The sequence below is a fragment of the Hibiscus syriacus genome, unplaced genomic scaffold (assembly GCF_006381635.1).
Source record: "Hibiscus syriacus cultivar Baekdansim isolate YM2019G1 unplaced genomic scaffold, ASM638163v2 tig00110330_pilon, whole genome shotgun sequence".
Classification (NCBI taxonomy): domain Eukaryota; kingdom Viridiplantae; phylum Streptophyta; class Magnoliopsida; order Malvales; family Malvaceae; genus Hibiscus; species Hibiscus syriacus.
The window spans coordinates 903,090-927,619 of NW_024062686.1; the positions used below are offsets into that span (position 1 = coordinate 903,090).

General features: G+C 33.5%; 3 protein-coding genes across 3 annotated transcripts; 1 reads left to right on the forward strand and 2 right to left on the reverse strand.

Moving 5' to 3' along the window:
- Nucleotides 1-10,040: 10,040 nt before the first annotated feature.
- On the reverse strand, nt 10,041-10,820 carry LOC120119051 (transcription factor HEC2-like). Its single transcript, XM_039138958.1, has one exon. It carries the CDS (start codon nt 10,818-10,820, stop codon nt 10,041-10,043), a length of 780 nt encoding a protein of 259 aa, XP_038994889.1.
- Nucleotides 10,821-19,342: 8,522 nt separating this feature from the next.
- On the forward strand, nt 19,343-20,667 carry LOC120118906 (mitogen-activated protein kinase kinase kinase 18-like). Its single transcript, XM_039138821.1, has one exon. It carries the CDS (start codon nt 19,416-19,418, stop codon nt 20,523-20,525), a length of 1,110 nt encoding a protein of 369 aa, XP_038994752.1. The 5' UTR covers nt 19,343-19,415; the 3' UTR covers nt 20,526-20,667.
- Nucleotides 20,668-20,900: 233 nt separating this feature from the next.
- LOC120119040 (PI-PLC X domain-containing protein At5g67130-like) lies at nt 20,901-24,175 on the reverse strand. The gene is made up of 8 exons (XM_039138949.1): nt 23,979-24,175; nt 23,769-23,891; nt 23,403-23,540; nt 22,871-22,969; nt 22,452-22,755; nt 22,131-22,354; nt 21,963-22,049; nt 20,901-21,357 (listed from the first exon to the last, which is right to left on the reverse strand). Exons 1-8 carry the CDS (start codon nt 24,102-24,104, stop codon nt 21,172-21,174), a joined length of 1,287 nt encoding a protein of 428 aa, XP_038994880.1. The 5' UTR covers nt 24,105-24,175; the 3' UTR covers nt 20,901-21,171.
- Nucleotides 24,176-24,530: the final 355 nt, after the last annotated feature.

Below are 24,530 nucleotides of genomic sequence, written 5' to 3' on the forward strand. Positions count from 1 at the left end.
CATCTTACTATGCCCTCCATAGAGGAGAGTTGTGAAAGGGAACCAGAAGTTCGCTGCAATTTGTCTAAATGGTGAACCGCCAGATTCATGACCTGTTCTACATTAAACTAACCAAATAACAAAAGCATTAAAGACCGTCACTACTGCCAAAGTAAACCACATCTCGTTGGTGAAAGGGATCATGAATGAAAAAACTTGGTTCAATTCAGGGTTATCCTTCATCACAAGCACCGGGCCAAGTTCAAAATATGGGTATGGGAATTCTACCAGCTGCGACCGTTCTTTGGTAATTACTGCTAAGCCAATGGCTGCATCAAAAGTCTTCAATGCATACAAACGTTTTGAAAATTTTCGTCAGTCATCTCATGTTTGATAATAGCTACTTACTTTTACTAGATTCATGATTCAAAACTAACCTTGCGAGAAAGTTCCTTCAACAATTGATCATCAGAACCGTAAAAAGGAACCAGTTTATAGGTAAAATTGGTTGGCATAATTGAAGTAGCTTCTTTAAAATGTCAACCCAAAACCCTGTTATTTGTGTTTCCTCGGGGTTCTTCTCATCTTGAATTATGTTAAGAAATTGCCTGGGAACCGATCTCACCGGCACGGCAATGCTTAATTCGGTGTAATAGTTCATTGGCTTGGACGTCAAAAACGATAAAGTTGCAGCCATTTGAATGATCCCACCTGCATTTTGTGTTGGATTCAAGTTGAAAGTGACTATGTCTAAATCACTAATTCTATCGGACTCCTCGTAGACGATCTTTCCAGGCTTTAACCACCTGTAGTCTCCGATTAGACTAGCAATTTCACGAGCAATTTCATACATATGACGAGACATGTAACTCGTTGAGGATTCGTTTCCCATTGCTGCTTTATCTTTCGCAGGTAGCGCGCAGAGTATGTTTGCCTCGACTCTCCTGGTAAAGGCATCGACTTTGGCGGAGACTGCGGTTTCATAATTTGTGAGAGTACATAGAATCGGTAACCTGTGTGAAGTCAGATTGTTGATGACCACATAATTTTGATAATGATCTGCAATATTATGCACAGCTACTTTTTGGTGAGATTCATACATCAATTCTAACATGATTAAAGTAGGATGAAATGCTTTGAATCACTTTACCATCGAGATCTATGGGAGTAACTTTTCCATGCGAATGGTTGAATTTTAATCGGATATGGTGTGCATCCTTGACGGTGTTACAACGCATCATACATGAATAATCATCAACATCTTTCTGATCAGTTTCATCACAACTGCTGCAATTTGATGACAGTAATAGTAGCAAAACAAAAAGCTTGGCAAAGATGGTACTCGACATGCCTCTGATGAGTAGAAATCTTTTTATTTCTCCTTGAGAATTGAAACTCAATCTCCATTCGTTTGAGTTGCAGGAAAGGAAGAGCTAAAGTTTATCATTTTGGGTCAACGGTGGGAATTTCCTGGAGTCTTCCCATATCCCTTTCCACCGTGAAGTTATCTTTAGCAACTTACATTACTTTGAAACCTCCAAATTATTGTGGTAGGGCCATCTTGTGTGGAAAATTGAGCAATTTAAAGTTCCTCCATTAGCTGCAATTTCCCAGTTTCCCCTATATCAACAATGGCAGCGGGTGAATAATAAAGCCTAAGTAGAACCCTCTAGAGCTACCTGCAAGACGAAGCAAAAGAAGAAACACCATTTATCCACATTTTGGCTATTAAGCCCAGGTTGCTACCAAACTAAATTTTCCACGAAACCAAACAGCAGAGATCGATTTCGATAATCCTGCAAGTTTAGCCTTTTCTATTTTGCATGGATATATCTGGAAGTGGGTTCCCTAATAGGGACCATGGAGATTCCAGCAAAACCCAGAGAGCCACAAAATGAAGACAGCCCATAGCCTAGTAGCCATAATCCTTCTTGCAGACCATTTTTGTCTCCAATTTCGTATATAAATCCAAAGCCCAAGTGTTACAAAACTACCATAGCCCAAAGCTACTAGCCAGAATCTTTCTTGCGGTCCATTTCTGTCACCAATTTCGTATATAAATACATGGCTTTTTGGCTCATTAGACTATCCGGGTCTTTTACTTAGCCCATTAAAACACTTGGGTTCTTATTTTAGAGGATATGATAAATGTTACATAAGATTTTGAACTCGTCACGTCGAGGTAACGAATTTTAATAAAAATATTTTTTAAATTCATCACATCAAGTTGATGAGTTTTATTAAAATATAATTTTTATTAAAATTTATCACATCGAAGTAAAAAATTTGAATAAAAAAATATTTTTAATTTAACTCGTCATCTCGACGTGACGAGTTTCATGTACTTTAGAAAATGACGTAGATATCAAAATAAAGGTGTTTGTGTCCTATTTTGCAAAAAAAAAAAAAAAATTGGGCTGCCCTATTGGGGCTAGGACAGTAAATGAGGCGAGACAGATCGCGAGCTACTCGAGACCGACTCGATCAAATCTCGATAAATACTCGACTCAAGTTCTTAACAATTCGAAACGAGCTACTTAATACTCGACTCGAAAAGCTCGGGCAGCTCGAAAATGTAATATATTAAGATTTTATTTTTAAAAAATAAATTATTAATAATATTAACATTAATGTGTTGATTTTTTTAAATGCAGTATAAAGTTTTCATGTATTTAATATTCAGGTTCGAGTTTGAAGCTTCAATCAAGTTAGGTTTAAGATTTTTTTTCATTTCGAGTCTTTTTGAGCTTTTACGAGCTTTAGTTCATGAATTCGAGTTCGAGTCGAGCTTGAAAATTTCAAGTCCGCGAATTTTCGAGTCGAGTCGAGCTCAACAATACTCGAACTCGACTCGACTCGTTTATAGCCCTAATTGGGGGGAAACCTAAATACAGTGATTGCTTTGTTACATTTTAGAATCTCAAACTCAACATAAAAAAGATCCACTAATTCATTATGATGTATAAATATTTGGATTTAGATAAATTGATTTATAGAGTTATTTTTAAAAGTGATCCAGAATGTTTGAGAGGCAACGTCGACCATGTTGAAGGGGAAGCAACCCTTCATGGCCACTTCTTCAGAGAATGAGAAAATCAGGCCTTGCAATTGCCATGTTCAACCACTATGTTACCCTAACTTTGTAAATAAACTTCATCTAACCTAAGAATGTATTTCTTAATAAATAAATCGACTCTTGGGATTTGTACACGAGGAATAGCTCATCAACAACTTAATGAAACATATATAATAATGGCAAACGTCATTTCTAATAATGTATTATACCAAGATTTTATTACTGCCAACATTGTTAAAATACAATGCTTAATTCTTAATTTTAATAATAATAATAATAATAATTCAATTCTCATAATTACCGGCAAGCAGGGGGAAATGGTAACAATGTGATGAAGAGTGACAACTGAATACACGAATCAAACGACCTCGGAAATAAAAGAATTGATGTTGGTTTTTTTAAATCTCGGATTCAAACTCAAAAATTACTAGCAGTATAAGCATTTAGTGGCAAGTGATAAACCTAACTTTCTTCTTCTTTTTAATTAAATTGATTACTACATATTTAAATTTCAAAAGAAAATAATTAAACGTAATAAACCTAACTTTCTTCTTCTTTTTAATAATTTTGTCTTTATAACATGTCTTCTTCTATATTTTTGACACATCTTCTTCTGCATTTATGATACGTTTTCGGTTATTTGAATGTTATTTTCGTTTAGCTTTTTTTTCAGAGTTAAATTTAACATCGTCACGATTGATCAATATAACTTTTTATTTGTTATCATGATGATCTTCCCTGGTTTGGAACCTTAGATTGGATTGAGATAAGCGGTTTGCATTCGTAGATAGTATTTTCACATTGCTCAATTCTACTTTGCGATTTGTCAGTGACCTTTCAATAACTTTATCCTCTTTTGTGGTTCATTTGTTGATCTGATCAAATATGTTTGTATCTACCTTTTACCTGAGTATATTTGGTTAGGCTTTTTATCTTTTTTGTATAGTCCTCGTGATCTTAAGTAACTAGTTTTATCGTATTTAGGAAAATATATTTATTATGCATTTAATTTATGATTGTGGTCGTAAACTTTAAAGTAATTTAAATATTTTTATTTTTAATAAAATTAATAGTGAAAAAGAAAACTATAGGAGAATAACATTGATGATATTTCCAAACCAATAACAGAAATGCTTTACCTTCCTTGCTACATTTTCGTTCAAAAGTGTATTTCAGAAAGCTGAAACATAGTTGAATTGAAAAATAAATAAATAAATTTAGATTTTGAAAAATATGGAACTTATGAAGTGTAACACAAGTATAAATATATAAATAATAATTATATTTTATAATAATAAATATATACACATAATGTAAATATTTGAATTTAATTTTTTTAAAGTTGATAATAATCTTTTTCTAACTTAGATTACTGAATAGATGAGTTTGAATTTAAAATTTATTTAAACAATTTTTTGACAATAAATTTATTTAAATAATTATGAATGTCAATTAGGATTATATTATATTTTTTGGATTTTTTTATTAAGCTAAGGTCATTACAAAGTAGTATATGTTTTAAATACTCTTAACCATTTTGCAATGAATGCTAAATCACCTTGCTACAGCAGCTGGTGCTCGAACCTATGACCTCTAAGAACAACAACGATTCCTTTAACTACTGAGGTAAGTTGATTCGTGCATATTGAGTACCTAATTAATCCCTCCCCTTGCAACCCAAAAAAAAATAGTCCCTCTCCTATCTTCATATGTCTGCAGTTTTCTTAACACCTTCTCAAACATACCCTACAGGCTACAACACTGTTTACCCAAATATAAAAACATACAATTCAAACTTAATTTCATCCAAGTTCATACGTCAATAATATGATCATTTCAAGTTTGGTTATGATATTTTATTTTTCTTATTAGCTTATTTCAAGATTGGTTTTGCCAATGCAAGAGGAGACAGTTCGATGGGGATTTTATACCAAGATGATGATGGCGATTGGATGTTGGAGATCATTAGATCAATAAGAGGGGGCTTGGAGTGTTGTGTGAAAGGGATTGTTGTTATTTAGTCAATTTGGTGGGTTCATTATTGTAGGACAGCTTCCCTTAATTCTCGATGGCTCCCATCTGTCTTTACAATTTGTTGTTTGGTCTGTTGCTGCTTTTTGGCTGATATTTCGGCACCAGTTTTAATGTTTTATCTACAAATAGCTTCTCTCTGCCCATAAATTTGAATTTGTAGAAGAATGAAAGTTGTCATATCCTACAAACTGCACTGCCCAAAGCAAAGCAGGAGAACAGAACATTGGCTTTTTTGGCCCATTAAGGCAAGTGGGCTTTTTATTTAGCCCATTAGGGCACCCGACTTTTTATTTTGGAGAATACAACAATCGCTACAGTGATGCTGGAACTCATCACCTCGTTCCCTGGATATATATTTTTAATGGATCCGGATGAGTAGACCCCACATAGGCTATTAATTTAATGTAATTAATGGAACACGCCATCTCGAGGTGACGAGTCTATTTAAAAAAAATATTTGTTAAATAAATTATAAAAAAAATTAAAATGTTAAAATTAAAAAAAAATTAATGGAACTCGTCGAGGTGACGGGTTCATTTAAATTCAAAAAAAAAAAGTAGCCGTTTATAGTAGTAGTTGATCAATGGGTAACAACAACAGTCACCTCGAGGTGATGATTTTCATTAATTTTTTTTAAGTTTTAAAATTTAAATTATTATTTCAATTTATTTTAAAAGATATTTTTTAAATGGAGGAGACGAATCCTGTTAATTGCAATAAATTAATGATCCACGTGAGCATCACTCATTCGGGTTCATTAAAAAAATATCTTAAAAAACTCGTCACTGATTACTATAGCAATTATCGTATTCTCCGAAATAAAAAAAAACAGGTGCCCTAATAGGCTAAATAAAAAACCCGTTTGCCCAGCACCTCTTACTTTCTATAAAATGTTGCACTTACTCCACCAATGCAAATAAATGCTACAAGAAATGGTTGTCCCTTTTTTTCATATGTATGAGGTAAGGGAGAGGTAAGATAGTAGGCTACCCCTAACACCAGGTTGAGAGCAGCTTCCGTAAGAGACCTCCGAATTATGAAATACCCTCCGTGGGGCTCGATCCCACGACCTCAAGGTTAAGAACTTGTGAGGGAACGGCTTCAAATAAAGATTAGAAGGAAAAACATGTACCAAATTAAACTGTCACTGCAAAACTCAAGGCCCCAAGCTCCTCCCCGGACACGGCTTGGGGGCCTTTAAGTAGAACTCATGATTTAAAAAGCCCAATATTGCCGCAAGAAAATAGAGCATTTAATGGATTGGGCTTCAATGAATACATAATAAGATTCCAAATTAAAAGACATCGAAAAAAAATTAATAATTAATTGATTTAGTGAGATATAGACATTTAATTTTTAAGTGAGATCAAATGTTCGAACACTGACATTTGCGAATGAAACAAATTAAATTGGGAGTGTTATATTAATATTAGACTTCTGAAGTACTTATTTTGGATTAATCGGTTAATGATTAATAAATAAATTATACCGAAGATAAAAAAAAAACATATTGAAAAAACTATAAACAATAAACATGTACAAAGTTATCCAAATCGGTGTCAGAGGTCTTACAACATCTTCATGCTTCGAAGAACATTAGATCTACCTCCCTCTCTTTAAAGCATCATCCATTTCCCACCAAAGCCACCCAACCAACCCTTCATTTATAGTCTCACCTCCCCCAAGTTCCATTGCTTGCAGGCGCCTCTCTATGCCCTTTATTTATTTATTTATTTATTTATTTATTTTCCTGTTTCTACCAAGTCAATCAAATAATAACCAGCCGACTCATTCACAACTGTTAGTTCGAAGGAATTATGAATTAAATTTTAATTTGATTAATATTTCTTAAATTCGTCGATTTAAATTTATTTTAATATAATCATCTTTAATTTAAAAAATATTAGAAAATCATAAAAATAACAAGAGCTTATAGCTCAAATTAGGAGTTTTAATGCAAAATTTAAATTTTATTTTCAAATTAGTGAGGATAAACCGACCAAATAAAGAAAATAAAATTTCCATGAATATGTACCATTTATCCTGTCACAATGAACATGAGAACTTATCTTAAAATTGAAAAAGAAAAGAAAAGAAAAGAGAAAGTAGATGGATAAAATGGATTTTTGCATGAAATAAGATAGAATGTGTCAGAGGAGGGGTGCAATGAACATTGCCCGTTTACTAAATACTAAATACATACCCTTGTGTGGGGATGTCGGGACCTTTAGTGGGATATCTCACATGCCCTCTACTTCATTACATTACCTTTGACCATTTTCATTTCCCATTTTTTAAATCATTTTCTGCAGAAATGGACTGTTATGGAATTGATTAAGTGAGGCATGACCCTTTAGACATCAACACTAAAACTAGTCGACCCTGCCTTGGGAGGCAACCTACCACCCACGTTCGCGTCATTTAATATTATACATAGAATATATATATATATCTAACTGCTACTTATAAAATACTAATGGTCAAAGATGTTTATTTGCCATTAATGACTTAAGGGGACGATGACATGAAAGTTTTGTGTCGTGACGTTGTTGACGTAGATGTCTCACCAAATCGACATCATTTTGTCACGACTATTTTGATGCCTAAAAAAGTCTTAAACTCCAAAATTTATATAAAAAAATCGACAAAAACCATGAATTCTCGAAAATCCCTAAAGCCTTAATACCTAAATCATAGTCCCTAAATTTATCAACCATCATCGTCGATGCCTCATCGATTGTTTGAAATTTATTAGTATTAGAGTATGTGATTCGGATTTTTTTGTCTAATTTAAAAAATTAAAAGTGTGACTTATTAAGAATTCAAAATAGAAAAATAAAAAACTTATGGTGAATATAAGGACGTATAAGCTACGAGTTATTATGTTTATACAATTATATATATAGCTTTGAAATTATTATATATTTTTATACAATCTTCTTATAATTTACTATCAATAGTAAAAAAAATATGTACTTTTTCTCTTTTTAAACTTTTTATATAAATTAAAATATATATTTTCTTTATTTTATATATCTATTTTTAGGATCATTTATCTAGCTGTCAGGGAGAATTCAAATAACTTTAAAGAGTTCAAGTAAAGTAATATTTTGTGAGAGAAATCTCTTAGTTTTTTTTAATTACAATAAAAAGGAACCGCGAACTGAAAAACCCGACGTTGGTATCTGTCAATCTTCTTATGGTGAAAACAAATTTAACTTAAATCAATCCAATGGCAAATGAAGCATTCAAACCTAATAAAATGAAAACTGGCATGGACCGTGTCGACTATTAAGAATAGGATGATTCTACAGCTCACGTCACAATATATACCGATATAAATTTATAAATAATCATTAAACTATGATAAAATGATCTTTTTGATCATTTAACTTTTAAAAAATTATAAAATGAATGTTAAATTTTAGATTTTGTTAAAAAGAAGTATTGATATTTGACTCTCGTTAAGGACTAATGTGACATATTAAATTAATAAAAAAAATCTCATTTGCTCCTTCAATTGTGACTAATTTTTTTTTTTGATATTTTTCAATAATTTTAAGTAATAATTCCAAAAAAATAGAATTTTTTTTAAATATCTGGATTTTCAAAATTTATTTTTGAAATTGTAAATATATTTTTAAAATTATATTTAAAACTATTCAAAAAAAGTTAAAGAATTGAATCACATTGTTTTAATAAAAAAATGTTTTCATTTTTATAACTGAAATTATTACATTTCAAAAATTATAAATTATAAAATTTCAAATATAATCACAATTAAATAAAAAAATTAATTATAAAAAATTTGGTGAATTAATAAATTCATATTTTTTAAAAAATAATTATAATTTTATGAATTAAAAGATTAATTATAAAGTTATAATTTAAAAAAATACTTTTATATTTTTAAAAATGAATCGTGAATTTATATACATATATATAATTGATTTTTTAGAATTATTATTTTAAAATATTTAAAAATATCAAAATGAAATTTAGTTTATAATTGAAGTTTGAATGAGATTTTTTTTTTTGTTAATTTAACATGTTAAGTTATCCCTTCAATGATAATTAAAGATGTAATATTCATTTTGCAATACAATTGAAGGATTGATTAAATGATATATTATGTAACTTTTAAAAGTTCAATGTTCAAAAGGAGTATTTTAGCATGGTTTAATGACCATTTAAAAATTTTACCTTCAAAATTAGTGGTATATTTCAGTACATGACATGTATTGAAGAATTTGCTATTAAGAATATAATTATATAATACAAGCTTGAACAATGTACGGTAACCCTCAAAATGTATGTATAGGAATTTTCATTGCATGGAAGAGGAAATATTTCAAATTAATTATTCTCCCAATGCACCAAAGTACCAAACATTAGTTAATATATATTACAAAATAACAATAAGTATAAACTATCGCAAAAAATATATTGAAATCTCTTAAATTGGTTGAGTGGTCAAGATACTCATGTTATCGTGAGTTGAAATTCTGATATTTTTTTAGAAATATAATACCTCTCTACTTAATAAAATATACTTATATCTTACGTGAAATTGGTTTTCATACTTTTAATTGAGCTATAAGAGTAGAAATATACTCATATACGAATTTAATGTGTAACAGGGCTCATATCAAAGTGAGTTGAGTACAAAAATCTAATAATATTTAATCAAATAACTCGAGTGCATTATGCATGGGAAATTCTTAAAGTTACTGTCATGTTCTGCTGATAAAATCTTTAATCGTTGGATGGGTGTAACAATATTAGAGATATATGTAGAGAATAATATTAAGAAGTTTAATCATAGATAATGAAAGCATATGATGGGATCCTTTGTGGCACCAAGAACAAGTGAAGTCCACACTTTACAAGTAAATCCAAACGCATTACATGGTTATTGCCCATTACACAAATCAAAGAACTGAATTCTAAATTATCTAAGCATCCGCATATTGCTTACAACTTGGTAATGATGAGATGGCTGGCAAGCTTTCGCCAAAGAGGGGTAGCCCACATTAGCCATTGCTGCAGTGGGAAACCCTACGCCCATCGGTCTATTCACAGCAGCTTGTTCCAGGGATTGAACCTGTTTCTTCAAGAACTTGACGTAATGAATAGCTTCGTCCAACATAGAAGCAGTGTCCATCTTAGTGCCTCCCGGAACGAGTCTTTGCAGGATCCTTATCCGCTCACTTATCCGTTCTCTTCTGTGCCTGGCGGCCACACTCTGTGGATCCTTTGAGATCTTCACGTTCCTTCTCTTCGGAGCCTTAATGGATTCCGGGTCTATATGAATCGGCTGCATTGCCGCTATACGGAAGATCATCTCCCTCATAGCTGCCATCGAGTTCTTCTTATCTACCGAAGGAGGATACGAGTTGGAGTTATTGAAAAGAGATTGATACTTCAATTTGTTGTTGGATTGAAGAGGTGGAGCCATGGGTTCTTGAGCTTGGACATTGCCGATGAATGATAAATTGGAAGGTGGCAAGGCCATGAATGTGTTGAGTGAAGAAGGATCATTAATGGGGTTAGGGTAAATGGGTGGTGTAGGTAAGATCGTGGAGCTTGAAGTCCCATTGGAGAAGTTTAATTCATAGGTCTTGAAAGGTGGCGACTCACAGAATTCAGGAAGCTTTTCCATTTGCATCATCATTGTCATCATATCCATGTGATCTTCTGCTACTGAGGGTTTGATCATGTCAACATCCATTGAACCTTCACGCAAACTAGCTATCTGATACTCTTTGGCCTTTTGAAAAAGCACTGTTTGAAAGAAACAAGCTGAAAGACTGAAATGTCAGAGAGATGGGCGAGGAGCTGAGCTGACAGAAGATATAGCTTTGATAGAATTAGGGTTTTTGTTTTTAATCAAAGATGCACAGAGCTGAAGATAAAGGAGAGAGATGAAAAGTTGTATTTAGAAAGTACAACTAATATCTAGCAAAGATGTGAAAGGCCTTTATATAACTTGTGGCCAATCTCTATATATATATATATATTTATGCAAAGTTTGTAGGAAAGTTCCCTGTCCCAAAAACGCATTTATGATTTGTATATGTGTGATCTCTGGACTCTGATAGTTACCGCCCATCACGTGGGGCTAACTCTAAATTCAGCCCTCCGATTTAGTAAATTTGTCATATCCTTAGGCCCACAAATTAGATGGCTTGGATTCAAGGATATTGCTCAAAGAAGGTGCATGAACCACTTTGTTTTTTTACGGTCTGCCATTAAGTACACCTGGGGATGGGCATGAGATCAAACCCGAATGGTTTTGATTTTATCTAAATTAATTAAGGTTAGGTTAGGTTAGGTCGGATCGAGTTTTTTAAAAGTGATATTCGAGTCGGGTCCGATTGAATTTGGGTTTAGAGTGAAAAATACCCGATTAGACCCGACTTAAAAAAATATAATTTTACTTTATATATTTAGAAATAATTACAATAATACTTCTATATGTATTATTTTTCAATTAAATCACTGTTTTTCTTGAATAAAAATAATATTTTTTATTATTTCAGGTCGGGTCTGGTTTAGATTCTATCTCAAAAAATCAGGTCAGTAGAAGGTATATATTTTCGGATAGGATCGGATCGGGTGAAGGATGTTAAATTTTTGGGTCGGGTTGGCCGAAACCCGACCCATGGCCATCCCTAAGTACACTTAAGGACTTGCTTTGCCTTAAAAAAATATTCTTCCATTTACCATGAAGTTTGTCAGGAGAATCAACCCATTGGTGGTTCCGGTGCTTCATAAAGATTCCGGTAACATTGGGATGATAGATCACAGAAGTGGGATTTTGAACTTTTAAAGGGTAGTATTAGTAGACGGCAGTGGGCACAGTTTTGGTCTCTCTCATCATTGCCTTTGGCACACTTTACAAGGTGGTTGGAAGGGTGAAGGTGATGCCCTCCACTGCAACTGCAGTTATGCAAATGGTGGCTTCGGGTGCTGCAATTTCTCACTTTGTTGCTCAACTGACACCTTCCATTCGTGAGGCTCTGCTTTGTAGTTTCAGTCTTCACCAATGTGTGTATAAGACAATTTCATTGAATTGAAAAGGAACTGAGATTTTTACCGTCAATTCATGTATTTCGTTTTTAAATGTACAGGTATTCAACAGATTAAATAAGTTCGAAATAGTACATGTACCATATCTACATGATCAAAGACCATGACTGGTACATTTGAAGTGCACTTGGGGGTTTGAGATTCAAGACATTTCCAGTAACTCGAAGACAATATTTAAATAATCTGCTCAGTTGTGTGTATCAGATAACCTCCTCTCCATCCTGCTCCCGAGGCCACACGGGGACCCAAAATTACAGTGAAATAAGAAACCAAAAAAAAACACTCGTGGAAATGATACTGTTGCATAAAATTATCACACTACTTTGATTGCATCTTTCTACTCAAGGAAAATGACAGTGCAAATAATTACAATGCCCAGAGAGTGGTCCACTGATATTCTTCTATCATCAGCAAAGATGGATCTCCTTTCGCTTGTACAAGTTTCTCAAATGCTGCCATGGAACTTCAACCTCTTTCCAGATTGTGAAGCTTTGATGATTCAAGTATATATATATACTTGTCGAGAGTTCAGTGGTTGGGTTGGGTGGTGAATGTGAGAGGCATAACATAGGCAACTTTGCCTCAGCAGACGTGTTGACTTATGGAGAAGCCCACATATGAGTGCTCTTGGGGCAATTTGATAACCAAGGCCCATTAACGCCGTACATAAGTAGGCGGTTGGAGTGTATTGTGGTGAAAAGCACGCAATTAGCAGGCCTTGATTCCGCGTATTGTCGACACGCATCATCATAGTCATTCGATACTCCCACCTGAAACAGCGGCGAAATTCATGCAGCGATGAGAGGAATATGGTTTAATACAGTCCGAGCAGTAGGAACCGTGTACCATCATCGAGAGTCAAAAGCCTTCGACTTGCACTGATTTCTCAATCCTTTGAGGATACCAAGAAATCTCTCATTTCCCACTTTGGATGCCAAATACACTTTTCTTAAGCGGATGTCATATCAAACTAGATTTGCTCAGCAGTATCATAGCTGTGCTCCAGTTCTCCGAAATTCAATCAATAAGATTCTAGTTCAAACCAAAGATTGATCATTCTCCTTTTTTTGTATGAAACTGATAGGAGTGATCAAAGAGTGATATTCCTGAAATTTGACGATTTAAATGTTAAAAACTTCAGTTGTTCATCAACCAGTCAACAGGGATTCAAATTAGAGTGGCTGTAGTCTTGATGGGATTTATTTCAATCAACAGTCATGCCTTGAATAAAGGGTCGGGCAGATGATTTTATGCTTGAAAGATGAATTTGAATTTATAAAATTCTAGGGGACGAACTCGAAGTTATAAAATTTTAGAGGAGAAAACAATTTTTTAATAAAAAATACATACAAAAACTTAAAATATATGATAATTTTAAATTTGGGGTTAATCGTCTCCACCCACCCCGACTAGATCCATCCGCTTGAATATTATCTCTTCTTGTTTTGGCAGTTAGATCATCCAACTAAAGTAGTCTTCAATTGAATGGGAAAGGGCAACGCAGGTGGGTGGATTGGTATTTCTACCTAACAAATTGTAACTAAATTTGGTATTCTTTATGATTTTTTGTACATGTAATTGCTGAGGTAAAGGTTACATAAGAAACGTGTTATGGTTAATTGGTTATAATATTCGACCACTTACTCACTAAATTTAAGTTTAATTATGAATGTCAGTCGTATACTTTGATAATTGGTTAATTGTTCCTTATATTTTATAAAAATTAAGAAATTAAATAATTTGTTAGTAATCACGTGAATTTAAATTATTAATTATTACATATAGAATTTTGAAATCATTGGTTTTTGCTAATTTCTTGTGTAAAAATTATTTATCCGTTGGTTTTTTAAGTTAGTAAATTAATAGAGACATATAACGGTGTGCCCAATTGGACAATGATTTGAGCAATGAGATAAAATAACAGTTTGGATGAAAAAAAAATCGTTGGGATTTGGAAGATCCTAAAACAGAAGGTTTGATAGAGGAATCAGAAGCATTGAATTTTCAGTAAAAAGAGTAAACGTAAAGTTGAATGGTAGGTGGTAGATTTGTTAGATTAATGCTACGTACCGAATGAGCTTACTATCAAAGACTCAGTTTCAATCAACCCTAAATTTAAACCCTTACCTAATTTTCCCAAGTTCAGCAGCTCAGCAGTTCCATATGGGGATAGCATGGGATCCGAACCCGACGGTCGGATTTTTTTAAAAAAAGAGTTCGGGTCAAGCCCAAATTTTTTAAAGTTATGTCTGGATCGGTCGGGTTCAAGTTTAGATTGAAAAATACTTTACCCGAAAAATATTGTAATTTTATCTTATATATTTAGGGATAATTGTAATAATATCACTCTCTATATTATTTTTTCAATTAAATATCTATTTTAATCGACTAAAAATAATATTTTTAATAAATACATTATTTTAGGTCCGATCGAGTCAAGTTTGGATTTTATTTAAAAAATCCGGTTGGATTCGAGTCGGGTGGAAGGTGTAATTTTTTTGGTCGGATTTGGGTTTTATCTCAAAAAAATTGATCAAGTTCGGGTGAAGAATTTATAAATTTTTGGTCGGGCCGGGAGGATCAAAAATCCGACCGGACCCGACTCATTCTCATCCCTACTTCTATACTCACCAAAACCAACCTAACGCAATTTTCCCCTCCAGGTTCCAAGGCTTTGCACTCTGGCTTTGGTGGTAAGTCTTTCGACATAGATTTTGTACATACACAATGATTCGAGCTCAATACCTTGCTTAAACAATATTAAGATGGTTACCACTTGAACCAAACATTATTAATAATGTTTATATATATATATATATATATATATATGATGCTCGAATTTGAGTTAACTGATTACTCAAACCGTTCAAGCCCAAATTCAGTTCAATAGTTATATAAATAAATTTAAATTCAAACTCAAATAATTTGAGGCTAATTTGATTTCTAATAATTAAAAAGGCCAAAAAAAATCTTATGAGAGAATCTCTCATGATTTGGGGATAGAAGATTTCACATGTGTAGGTCCAAAAGCTGAATCAAACAAGATGAATTTGATGAATGCAGGCTCAAAATGATAATAAAACCCCACCAACTGTAGTCCAGCAGAAAGCAAACAAGTTGGGCAATCTACAAAGAGAGCAAAAACTAGGGCAAGGGTCAGAGTCAATAGGGCTGCCTGCTTGGCCACCATTCCATGAACCTTTGAAAAGGTTGCATATGCATGACCTCATACCAGATAGGAACTCCCCACTACCAGAGGCTGCAACTCATGTTCATGTATATTCAACTCATCACGTTGCCAACATTTCTAATAGGAGTTTTTTTTTTTAAATTATGGGGTATTTTCATTTTATAACTGAATTTAAATAAATTTATTATTTTATTTCAACTTGGTAAATAAACACAACCTAAAATAAAATATATTATTCAAATTTGTTAAGAATTTAAAAGCAAAAGAAAAACATGATATCAACATAAATAAAAATAATACACGTAAGTGACAAAATTTAATATAGTTCAGTTTTATCTCTGTCACCACATACGAGAAAAATTAATAATCAACTATAAAATCACAAAAAATATAAATACATGATATCTCTTGTATTTCATAACATAGTATTTAATGTCCTTACGAAATTATCTTTATAACTAAAATCTTAAAAAATTATAGAAATTTAAAAATAACAATAAGTGGCTAGTAAATGATAAGTTCTTTTTTAATTTAATTAATTCATAAATATTACTAGGGTATGTATTTTTCATAAAGCTTGATGGGAATAAGTGTGAATTATAAAATAATTAAAGTTTGATACAAAAATAAATGTCAAACCTATACGCTAAGTTAATTTTAGGGGCTTAGAGAATTTTCAGCAATAACAAATTGGTAGATGATCGACGATGGATGGGTGACCGTTTGACACCGACGATGTGGTCAGAAATGGTTGACATAGGTAATGAGGGGTTTGAAAATAAAAATTTTAGGGATTTGAGTTTCTTCTTTTGGGATTTTAGAAAAATATTGAGGTTTTTTAAAGATAATATTTTTAATTTTTTAAATAAAACTTATATATATATATATATATATATATATATATATATATATGACATGTGTGATTTAACGATTTTTTTTAAATTGATGTTATAATGTAGGTATTTAAAATTATAACGTTAAAAATGTTAAACACTCATTTTAAGCAAAAAAAATATTTAAGCACCTAAAGTTAACTTAAAGTATAGTTTAATGGCTTATTTTCACATTAACTCAATAATTAACATTAAAAGTTTTTTTAAATTATTTATATTGAACTGATACTGTAAAGATAATTTGGTATAAAACTCTGCGTTTGATGGCGTGGTTCATCAATCATTGCATGATTCAATTTGCTTTGGTTAGTTATTGCTGCTGGCTGAAATACTTTGTTTGTGGACCGTCGGCCGTCGAGGTTCATATTTAGGCTATGTGCTTACGTAATATAGACGCCGTCGGCTTCAGCTACGGTTCGATGCATCTTGGCTCACGTCACGTGGCCCGTTAAATACATGTTCCGTAAACTTGATGTTGTCTAAAGTAGTTTGATAGGGTCTGGAAAAGTAGGGTGGCTAAGTCAAGTTCCGTGTTTTTCTTAAATAAAAGATTCTTAACGCCCTCTTGCCCTGGACAGAATTACCCTCGACTCAAATTTTTTATATATATAATCCTAAACGCCCCCAAATTCTACTCATAAAGTTAATTTTATTTACAAATTTTGTTACTTCGAGTCATAAAACTTATTTCATTGTGGTGTGTCGTTATTTAAAGAGGAACATGTTGCATAGGCCAAATTCAGGTATGATATTAGGCCAGAGTAACATACAATAACAAAATAGAACTTCAGTTTTAAGACCAAAAGTTATATAGAAGTCCATTTATGTAACATAAGATTGAAAAAGTAAATTAGGCAGTAGAGGGCAGGCAAGATGTAAAGTACATGTATAGAAGTAGGAAGGAAGAAAGAATTGTAAAGTAAGAAAAGCAAAGAAAGCAGAGAACGATTGGATGGGTAAGATACAAGGCAAGGGCGGTGGCCAACAAACTTCAGGAGTGGCTTAGAACGTGCCCAACTTGTGATGGTTAAGGTCTGCTGACCTCTTTTTCTTTACTTTCCCCCCCCCCGATGAGATACATGCCATATAGGGTTTGGTTTCACACAAGTTGGCCAATTTGATTCCGAGAATTTTGATTATTTGTGCAGCAGTTGGGAGTTATCCCAATCCCACACCGCCATCTCATGCCATATTAAATGTCTCATTGCATCTTCCATATATTGTTTTGTTTTATTCTTAAAATATAACTTCTTATCCTTGTTTGGGTCTGAGAATTTTCTTCGTAATTTTTATTAGGTTTATTATTTATTCTTATTTGAGTATTTTGGTAACTATTATCTCTAAATTTATCTCTTTATTTTTATGCGTCGTAATTTTGATTCATTCTATTTATTAATAAAATCCAATTGTCATTGTTCAAAAAAAATCTTATCCTTGTAATGTAAAAAAAAAATTCTTCTTATCCTTTTAATTTTTTAAATATACTACATATTTTTTTATTAAGTAGAGATGTATTACATTTTTAAGACAAATGTCAGGATTTGAATTCACATAAGATGAAACATCATGAGTCTCTTTGATCACTCGACCAATTAATGAACCTTAAAATATGCTATAGAGTTGACAATTGGTCGAGTTTTTGATCAACACGATACCTAAAGAGCACATATCTTCCACTCGAATTCGATCCGACTCTAGTAGTATATATATAGTCCATCTGATTTGATCCGAATCGAACATCATATTTCCTATGCCAGAACTTGATTCAACTCGAATTTTTGAGGTGAAAGTATTTATTCGGCTCGACCTGATATAAATATATTAAAAATTACTCTTTTTGGTGTATGAAAGATCTGATTCCATTATAAAGAGACCATACACAATGGAGTATTAGTATAGGCCTCGTTAAAAACTTCCCTAAACCTAAGTGGAGGAAAAGAGTAACCATATTAATATCAAAGCAAAAAACACAATTACACATAATTACCGATGAGCTAAGTCCTCATGCAACAATAGAAGAATCCAACCTGGAGGATCAACATAATACATAATATCCAAACTCTCAGATCTAGCACTCTTAGTCATTATATCAGCTGCTTTATTACCCTCCCAATGTACATGTTGAATAATAACTCTCCAATCTCGTCGTCGAATCTCATTCAAATGCCATTTCTGAGAATAACTCCTCTTAAAATTATCCTTCAATACATTGATTGCTTTCATACTATCGATCCCAAGGACAAATACCAAGGAATTTAGAAAAATCAAAGCACCACTCACCAAGGACAACATTACTTTTATTCGGTAAAATAAAGACATAATTAAAAAAATATAGAGAGAAAATAGTATAGTAATTATCTCTAAATTTGTAAAAGAAATTATCTCGGAATAACCAGAAATTTTTTTTATTTTAAATCCAAAACTAAACTTAACTTGATTTCATCTTACATAAAATTTGACCAGACAAACCTAAACTAATTTTTCTATAAAAACAATCTTATCAAATCAGATCGGATCTCATACAAAATTTATCTATTATTAACTTTTTAATCTTTTTTAATTTTGACTCATTATTATTTAAAATTTATTATTGATAAAATATAAAAAATACATTTTAAAAATCTTTAATCAAATAGTAATTTTTAAATATATATTTTTATAAAAATTAATTATTTAAAACATTTAAAATAATTATATTCAATGTTAAAAAAATTAATTTTTAAAAAATCAATATTAGACAAATCTAATGAGACGAAAATAAGTATATGTAGTCATTAAATGGTCAAATTATAAATTATTGGATATTATAATGTTATTATTTTTCGTTGTATAAATTATATGGAGTAAAAATCCTTTTGGAGGTGTCATATCCACCACGTTTTTCAATTAAGATATGAAATTTGAAACAAACAACACATTCTCACCTATCACGTGCATTAATTATAGGAAAAATTAAATTCATCTGGAACGCCGACTCCCACCAAATAAAATAGTTAAAATGAAATGAATAAAGCAATTCCACCCCCCTATATATAGAAGGAGTCGTCTTTGAGCCACAATCACGCCCTGTAACCTCAGTTTTGCCTCAAAACGAACGAAGAAGCACTCTGTTTATCCTAAAACCCAAAGCTGAAGAAATCTCGAGTTTCCAATGGAGTGGGTTCGAGGGGAGACGATTGGGTGTGGAAGTTTTGGCGCTGTCAATTTGGTGCTACCCAAAAATGCCTTCTCGAAATCTCCTCTAATGGCTGTCAAGTCTTGCCAACTCATCGACTCTGTTTCGCTGAAGAACGAGAAGGAAGTGCTCGATCGAATCGGTTCTTGCCCCCAAATCATCCGTTGTTTAGGTGGCAATCACACAGTCGAAAAGGGTGGGAGGTTGTATAATTTGTTCTTGGAGTACGCGGATAAAGGAAGCTTGGCCGATCAGCTGAAGAAAAGCGGCGGGAGATTGATGGAATCCGATGTTAGAAGATACGCAAGATCGATACTTAAAGGGCTACGCTTTGTTCATTCGAAAGGGTTCGTTCACTGTGATATTAAGCTTCAAAATATCCTGTTGTTTGGTAACGGTGATGTGAAGATAGCTGATTTTGGATTGGCGAAGCGAAATGGGGAAGAAGAAGAAGAAGAAGAAGAGGGAGAAAAGAGGAGGATGGAAATCAGGGGAACTCCTCTGAATATCGCACCCGAGTCAGTCAATGAAAACGTGTATGATTCAGCGGTGGATATTTGGGCACTTGGATGTGCCATTGTTGAGATGTTTACTGGGAAGCCAGCTTGGAATTTCAAACCAGGGACGAACATGGCGGCTTTGTTGATTAAGATTGGGGTTTCCGATGAATTGCCAGGAATTCCTCGAGAGTTATCTGAACAAGGAAAAGATTTTCTCGGAAAATGCTTTGTTAAGGATCCGAAGAAGCGATGGACGGCAGAGATGCTCCTAGATCATCCATTCATGGCTTGTGATGATCAGATCGTTTCAAATTCAATGAATCGATGCGAAGAAGAAGAAGAAGAATCAACATCCCCGAGATGTTCATTTGAAGAATTCTCAGCTTCACCAAAATCTCCTTTTGAATTCCCAGATTGGGTTTCCTCTCAATCATCTTCTTCTTCTCAATCATCATCTTCTTCTCAATCAAGCTCTGTTCCTTCATTTTCGAGTTACATTTCATCACCTTTGGATCGGATTCGTGAACTGGCTTGTGATGAAGCAGCCAATTGGTCAGTTTCAGAGAGATGGATCACGCTGAGGTAGAAGAGAGAAGAGAGGAAGTTATAGTTTCATGGCCTTCGATCTGATGGCTTTGATCCAATTGATTTTTCATTGCAATTGGAGATGATTTTTTCAATGTAAATTATTAGTAAAAACATAGATGAGCCGACTTTTTCCCGATTAAGATTTCTCATTGGCTACTCGGTTTGGCCACATGTACAGATAATTCAATATACATTTACCAACGAATATCGAAAACTTGGCATTTTGCAAGAATTTTGTTGGCCTGCTTCAACTTCAAATTCCGATCAAACCCCACCTATTCATCAAATATTGATATTAATTAGGATTTGTGAGGTGTCCCAAACCCTCCCAACGTATGCGATAGTCCCGATATTGTTAAGGGAAATCATACTAGTGTAGCAAATTACATATTTTAACTACTATTTCATTACATTGCAAGTCTCTCTTTGGTCACTTCCTAGCTCAGGTTCTCATACAACCATTTGATTTTGCCTCGAATCACAAGAGGTCTTTGATTTATAATCAAATTGTAATGACTCTAACAAGCATTCCTTGACCTTCCACCTAATAAGGCAGGGTGCTGTATACTAAGCCTTGACTCGAAAAATCTGACATTATATATAAGTCCTCGTAAAACTATAAAAGCTATCCTGAGAGTTATCTATTATAGTCGCAACAAAAACAACATACATGGCATGGAAAGTAAGCCGATGACAAAGTGATTAGGATATCTGACTGCTGAAGCAGATTTTGAGAACTGAACAGATCCGGAAAAGCTTCCTGCAGCGCTGGTCATTGGACTTGAAGAAGGCATAGATATGTTCTTGCAAGATCCAAATGGTGCTCCAGCCTGTACAAGAACAAGTTCGAAATTGATCAGGTCAGTTGAGCTGTACCATTTGCTGGGGAACACCATCAGAAAAGTGTTAAGAGGAAATAGACGGCAAAATAAAGTTCAAAATTGTAGTTCTGCGGACACAATCACACCAAGGCTTTCTTTTAGTATCTTTCAACACTATCTTTTGCGAAAAGATATAAATCATGACCAAGTTCACCATTACTCCCCATCCTGCCTTGAACTAGATTCTTCTCATGTAAAAGCATAGAGAACAAAGAATGTTTCTGTACTTCAGAAAACAGTTTTGGAATCACGGCTAATCTAATGCAAAAAAAGGGAAAAAATAAAGTTCGTATACATTAGAATTTGGACTAACTATAGCAAGCAACAACAACCAGATGTTACGGAGATGCAACCTCGATTTCAATAACCATTGGAGAAGGTTTTGTATACAAAAAAAAATTGCAAACTCTTTTGCGATACGATGCCAGCAATATATAATGTTAGTAAGGGGAGTGTTTCTTTTTTTTTGCAAAATAAGCCCATGAATGACTACTGAAAAGTGGAACTAAAGTTGCCAATGCTTCCCGAAAAACTAAATTCAGTTTTGGACGAACCTGACAGGCTGCAATAGTATTACATCCACATAACCTTTGGCCATTCACACTATCCAAATCATAGAAAACACCACCTCCATCACTCCTCTGCAAGATTTATCTCGTGTTAGTGCTTTGCATATTTTAGATCAAAAAATTATACATGCACACATGTTACAAATTGAATACCATGTAAAAGTTGACTGCTATGAAGTTTGGCAGCATACTCCCTGCTGCTTTGAAGCAGGTTCCAATCATGTCAGCAAGGGGCGCTGAATGTTCTTTGCAAGCTTCATTCTCAACCGGGTAAGTCGGAAAGTAATTCATGAGGAAAAGAGAGGCACTTTTCGAATTAAGCGGCCGTGATTCTTTTCTATTTGGGCATGAGCCTGACTTTACCCCGGGATCTCCAGCTGAAACCCATAATATCATTAAGTTGTTTACTCGATATTCGAAAGCAAGTACGCAATATGAACCTAGAAAGAAACATCATACGTATATAACCATTACCTTCATTTTCTAATATGTACTTCCACTGGTAAGCAATTCCTTCCTCCGCTTCCTTAGAAGCAACTGAGGTGAAAACCAGAAGCCTGTGATTTGCTTGCACCATTTCATTCACAGTAGGCCAATCTTCACCCTTTTTTGGCATCTTCGACACCGGAAACCAATACTTGTCCAGACCGGCACTCGTGAAAAGGTTACTCAGTCCTTTTGGTGTATGCACATAGTCCTCGATTATAATGGTTACAATCTCTGATGGATTCTGACTCAAGAATGTCTCCACTTCCCTTAAGGTGTTAATTGCAGGTTGCTAAATAAGATCCAATCAACACATTGCAAATTGTATCGAAAAACTGAAAATTAGAAGTTAAAAAGATGAGCATGCATTATAACTGCTAAATTTCTAAGATGGAAAGACAAATTACAAAGGCAGTGAAGTTGAAGCATTGTCCCCTGAATGAATGGCAGAGCCAAATATCGCCGTTAAAATCGTACATGTCCAACATCAGTCCCCTCACTCCATTCTAGACAGAAGCCAACCACAAAGCAAATAAGTTTAGAATATAGAGAAATCAATTGTTCATTTGTTTCTTTAAAAAGACAAGAAATGCTTCCATAGTTTGGGGGACCATAAAGAAGCTAAGTAAATGCTATTTAATACCAATCGGACAAAATCATACAAAGTGTAAAAATAAATGGAACTTTCACATTATCAACTAACTAGACTATATGTAATTTTAGCATATCATGCCCAATTTCTTCTTTTCATACTTTCCTCTAGATAATTTTTTTTTTATTAGTCTGATAATTATAAGGTAGAATCGGTTCAGAATTTTTTCTTAGTCTTAATGTACACACCCTACAGACTAAGCTGGTTGAAGCCGGGTCTTTTCCCTTAGAATCGCAATAACTAACAAGGTCATTTAAAGGTGATGCAAAATAACAGAGAGTACACACCATCAACTGATTACTAACAGTGTCTTCTTGATTATAAAATGTCAGTCTTTGAACACCTTGCAGAGATGGTGCATCCACTATGCTGAATGAATTGTGAGTCATCAACCATGAATATTTGTTGAAAGGCAATCCACCAATCTGGCCCCCAAATTCACACCAAAAACATGAATGTCCCATCAGCAATTTGCTCAGCGAACAAAATGGAAGTACAAAAGAAGAGGAAAAAACAACAACAGAATGGTAAAACCCATCCATAACCAAAATATAAAAAGAAATGGAAACAAAGAGCCTCCTTACCAAAAAATGAAACAAATTTAAACTACATTCCCAGTGCATGCAAAAAGAAAGAAAAGGAAGAACACTTACAACAGAAGTGGGTATGATAGCTTGGCCTCTGGTACAAAAAGGTTGACTCTTGCCCAAAGCTGGGCAGTTCCCACAATAAAGACCTGGACCACAATCTGTAGACTGGGAACATGAGTCAAGAACCTGAAACAATCTCTAGTGAATTTAGCTCAAAACTGAACTGATCGCAGAGGAAGAAAACGGAAAGGAAGGAAGAAAAAAGAAACGAACCTGGCAGTTTCCGTTCAAACAAGCAGCGGAAATGGTGCTGCAGAAAGAGAAGTGCAACAGGAAAAAGCACCCAATTGCAGCAGTAGATCTGCATAAGCTAAGATAGTCCGTGAAACACGCCAGCATTATTTGTGTGTGTTTGGCTTCCGTTTCTGCTTATGCAGAGCTCGAGGAAAAGGGAGACCGAAAAAGAATAAATCGAAGAAGGGAAGAGATAGAGAGAAACTAAACCAAAGGTAAAGAGAAGATTTTTACTGTGGATTTGAGTGTGATGCTGACACTTACGCCAATCGACCGACTGAAATTTTGCAGAAGGCTGTCTCGTTTAATTTGTTTTTATTTATAAAATTAAAATTTTATTTTTATTTTAAAAAATTAAATCAATCATATGACTATGATTTTAGCTATAAAAATAAAGTTGATATTTTTAGATGTTTTAAGTTTAAATAATAATGTTTGTAAAATATTAAATTCTTTTAAAAAATATTATTTTATAGTCATTATTTTATATTATTTCAATGATTTAATATATCCTCCTCTTAAATTAATTAA

What these genes read in the sequence shown, in the direction of transcription:
- LOC120119051 (XM_039138958.1), bottom strand. Translation starts at nt 10,820, where the DNA reads ATGGATGTTGACATGATCAAACCCTCAGTAGCAGAAGATCACATGGAT.
- LOC120118906 (XM_039138821.1), top strand. Translation starts at nt 19,416, where the DNA reads ATGGAGTGGGTTCGAGGGGAGACGATTGGGTGTGGAAGTTTTGGCGCT.
- LOC120119040 (XM_039138949.1), bottom strand. Translation starts at nt 24,104, where the DNA reads ATGCTGGCGTGTTTCACGGACTATCTTAGCTTATGCAGATCTACTGCT. An exon ending in GTACATATTAGAAAATGAAG is followed by an intron (nt 22,355 to 22,451) that starts GTAATGGTTATA and finishes TATGGGTTTCAG; the next exon opens with CTGGAGATCCCGGGGTAAAG. An exon ending in TAGCAGTCAACTTTTACATG is followed by an intron (nt 22,050 to 22,130) that starts GTATTCAATTTG and finishes TAAATCTTGCAG; the next exon opens with AGGAGTGATGGAGGTGGTGT.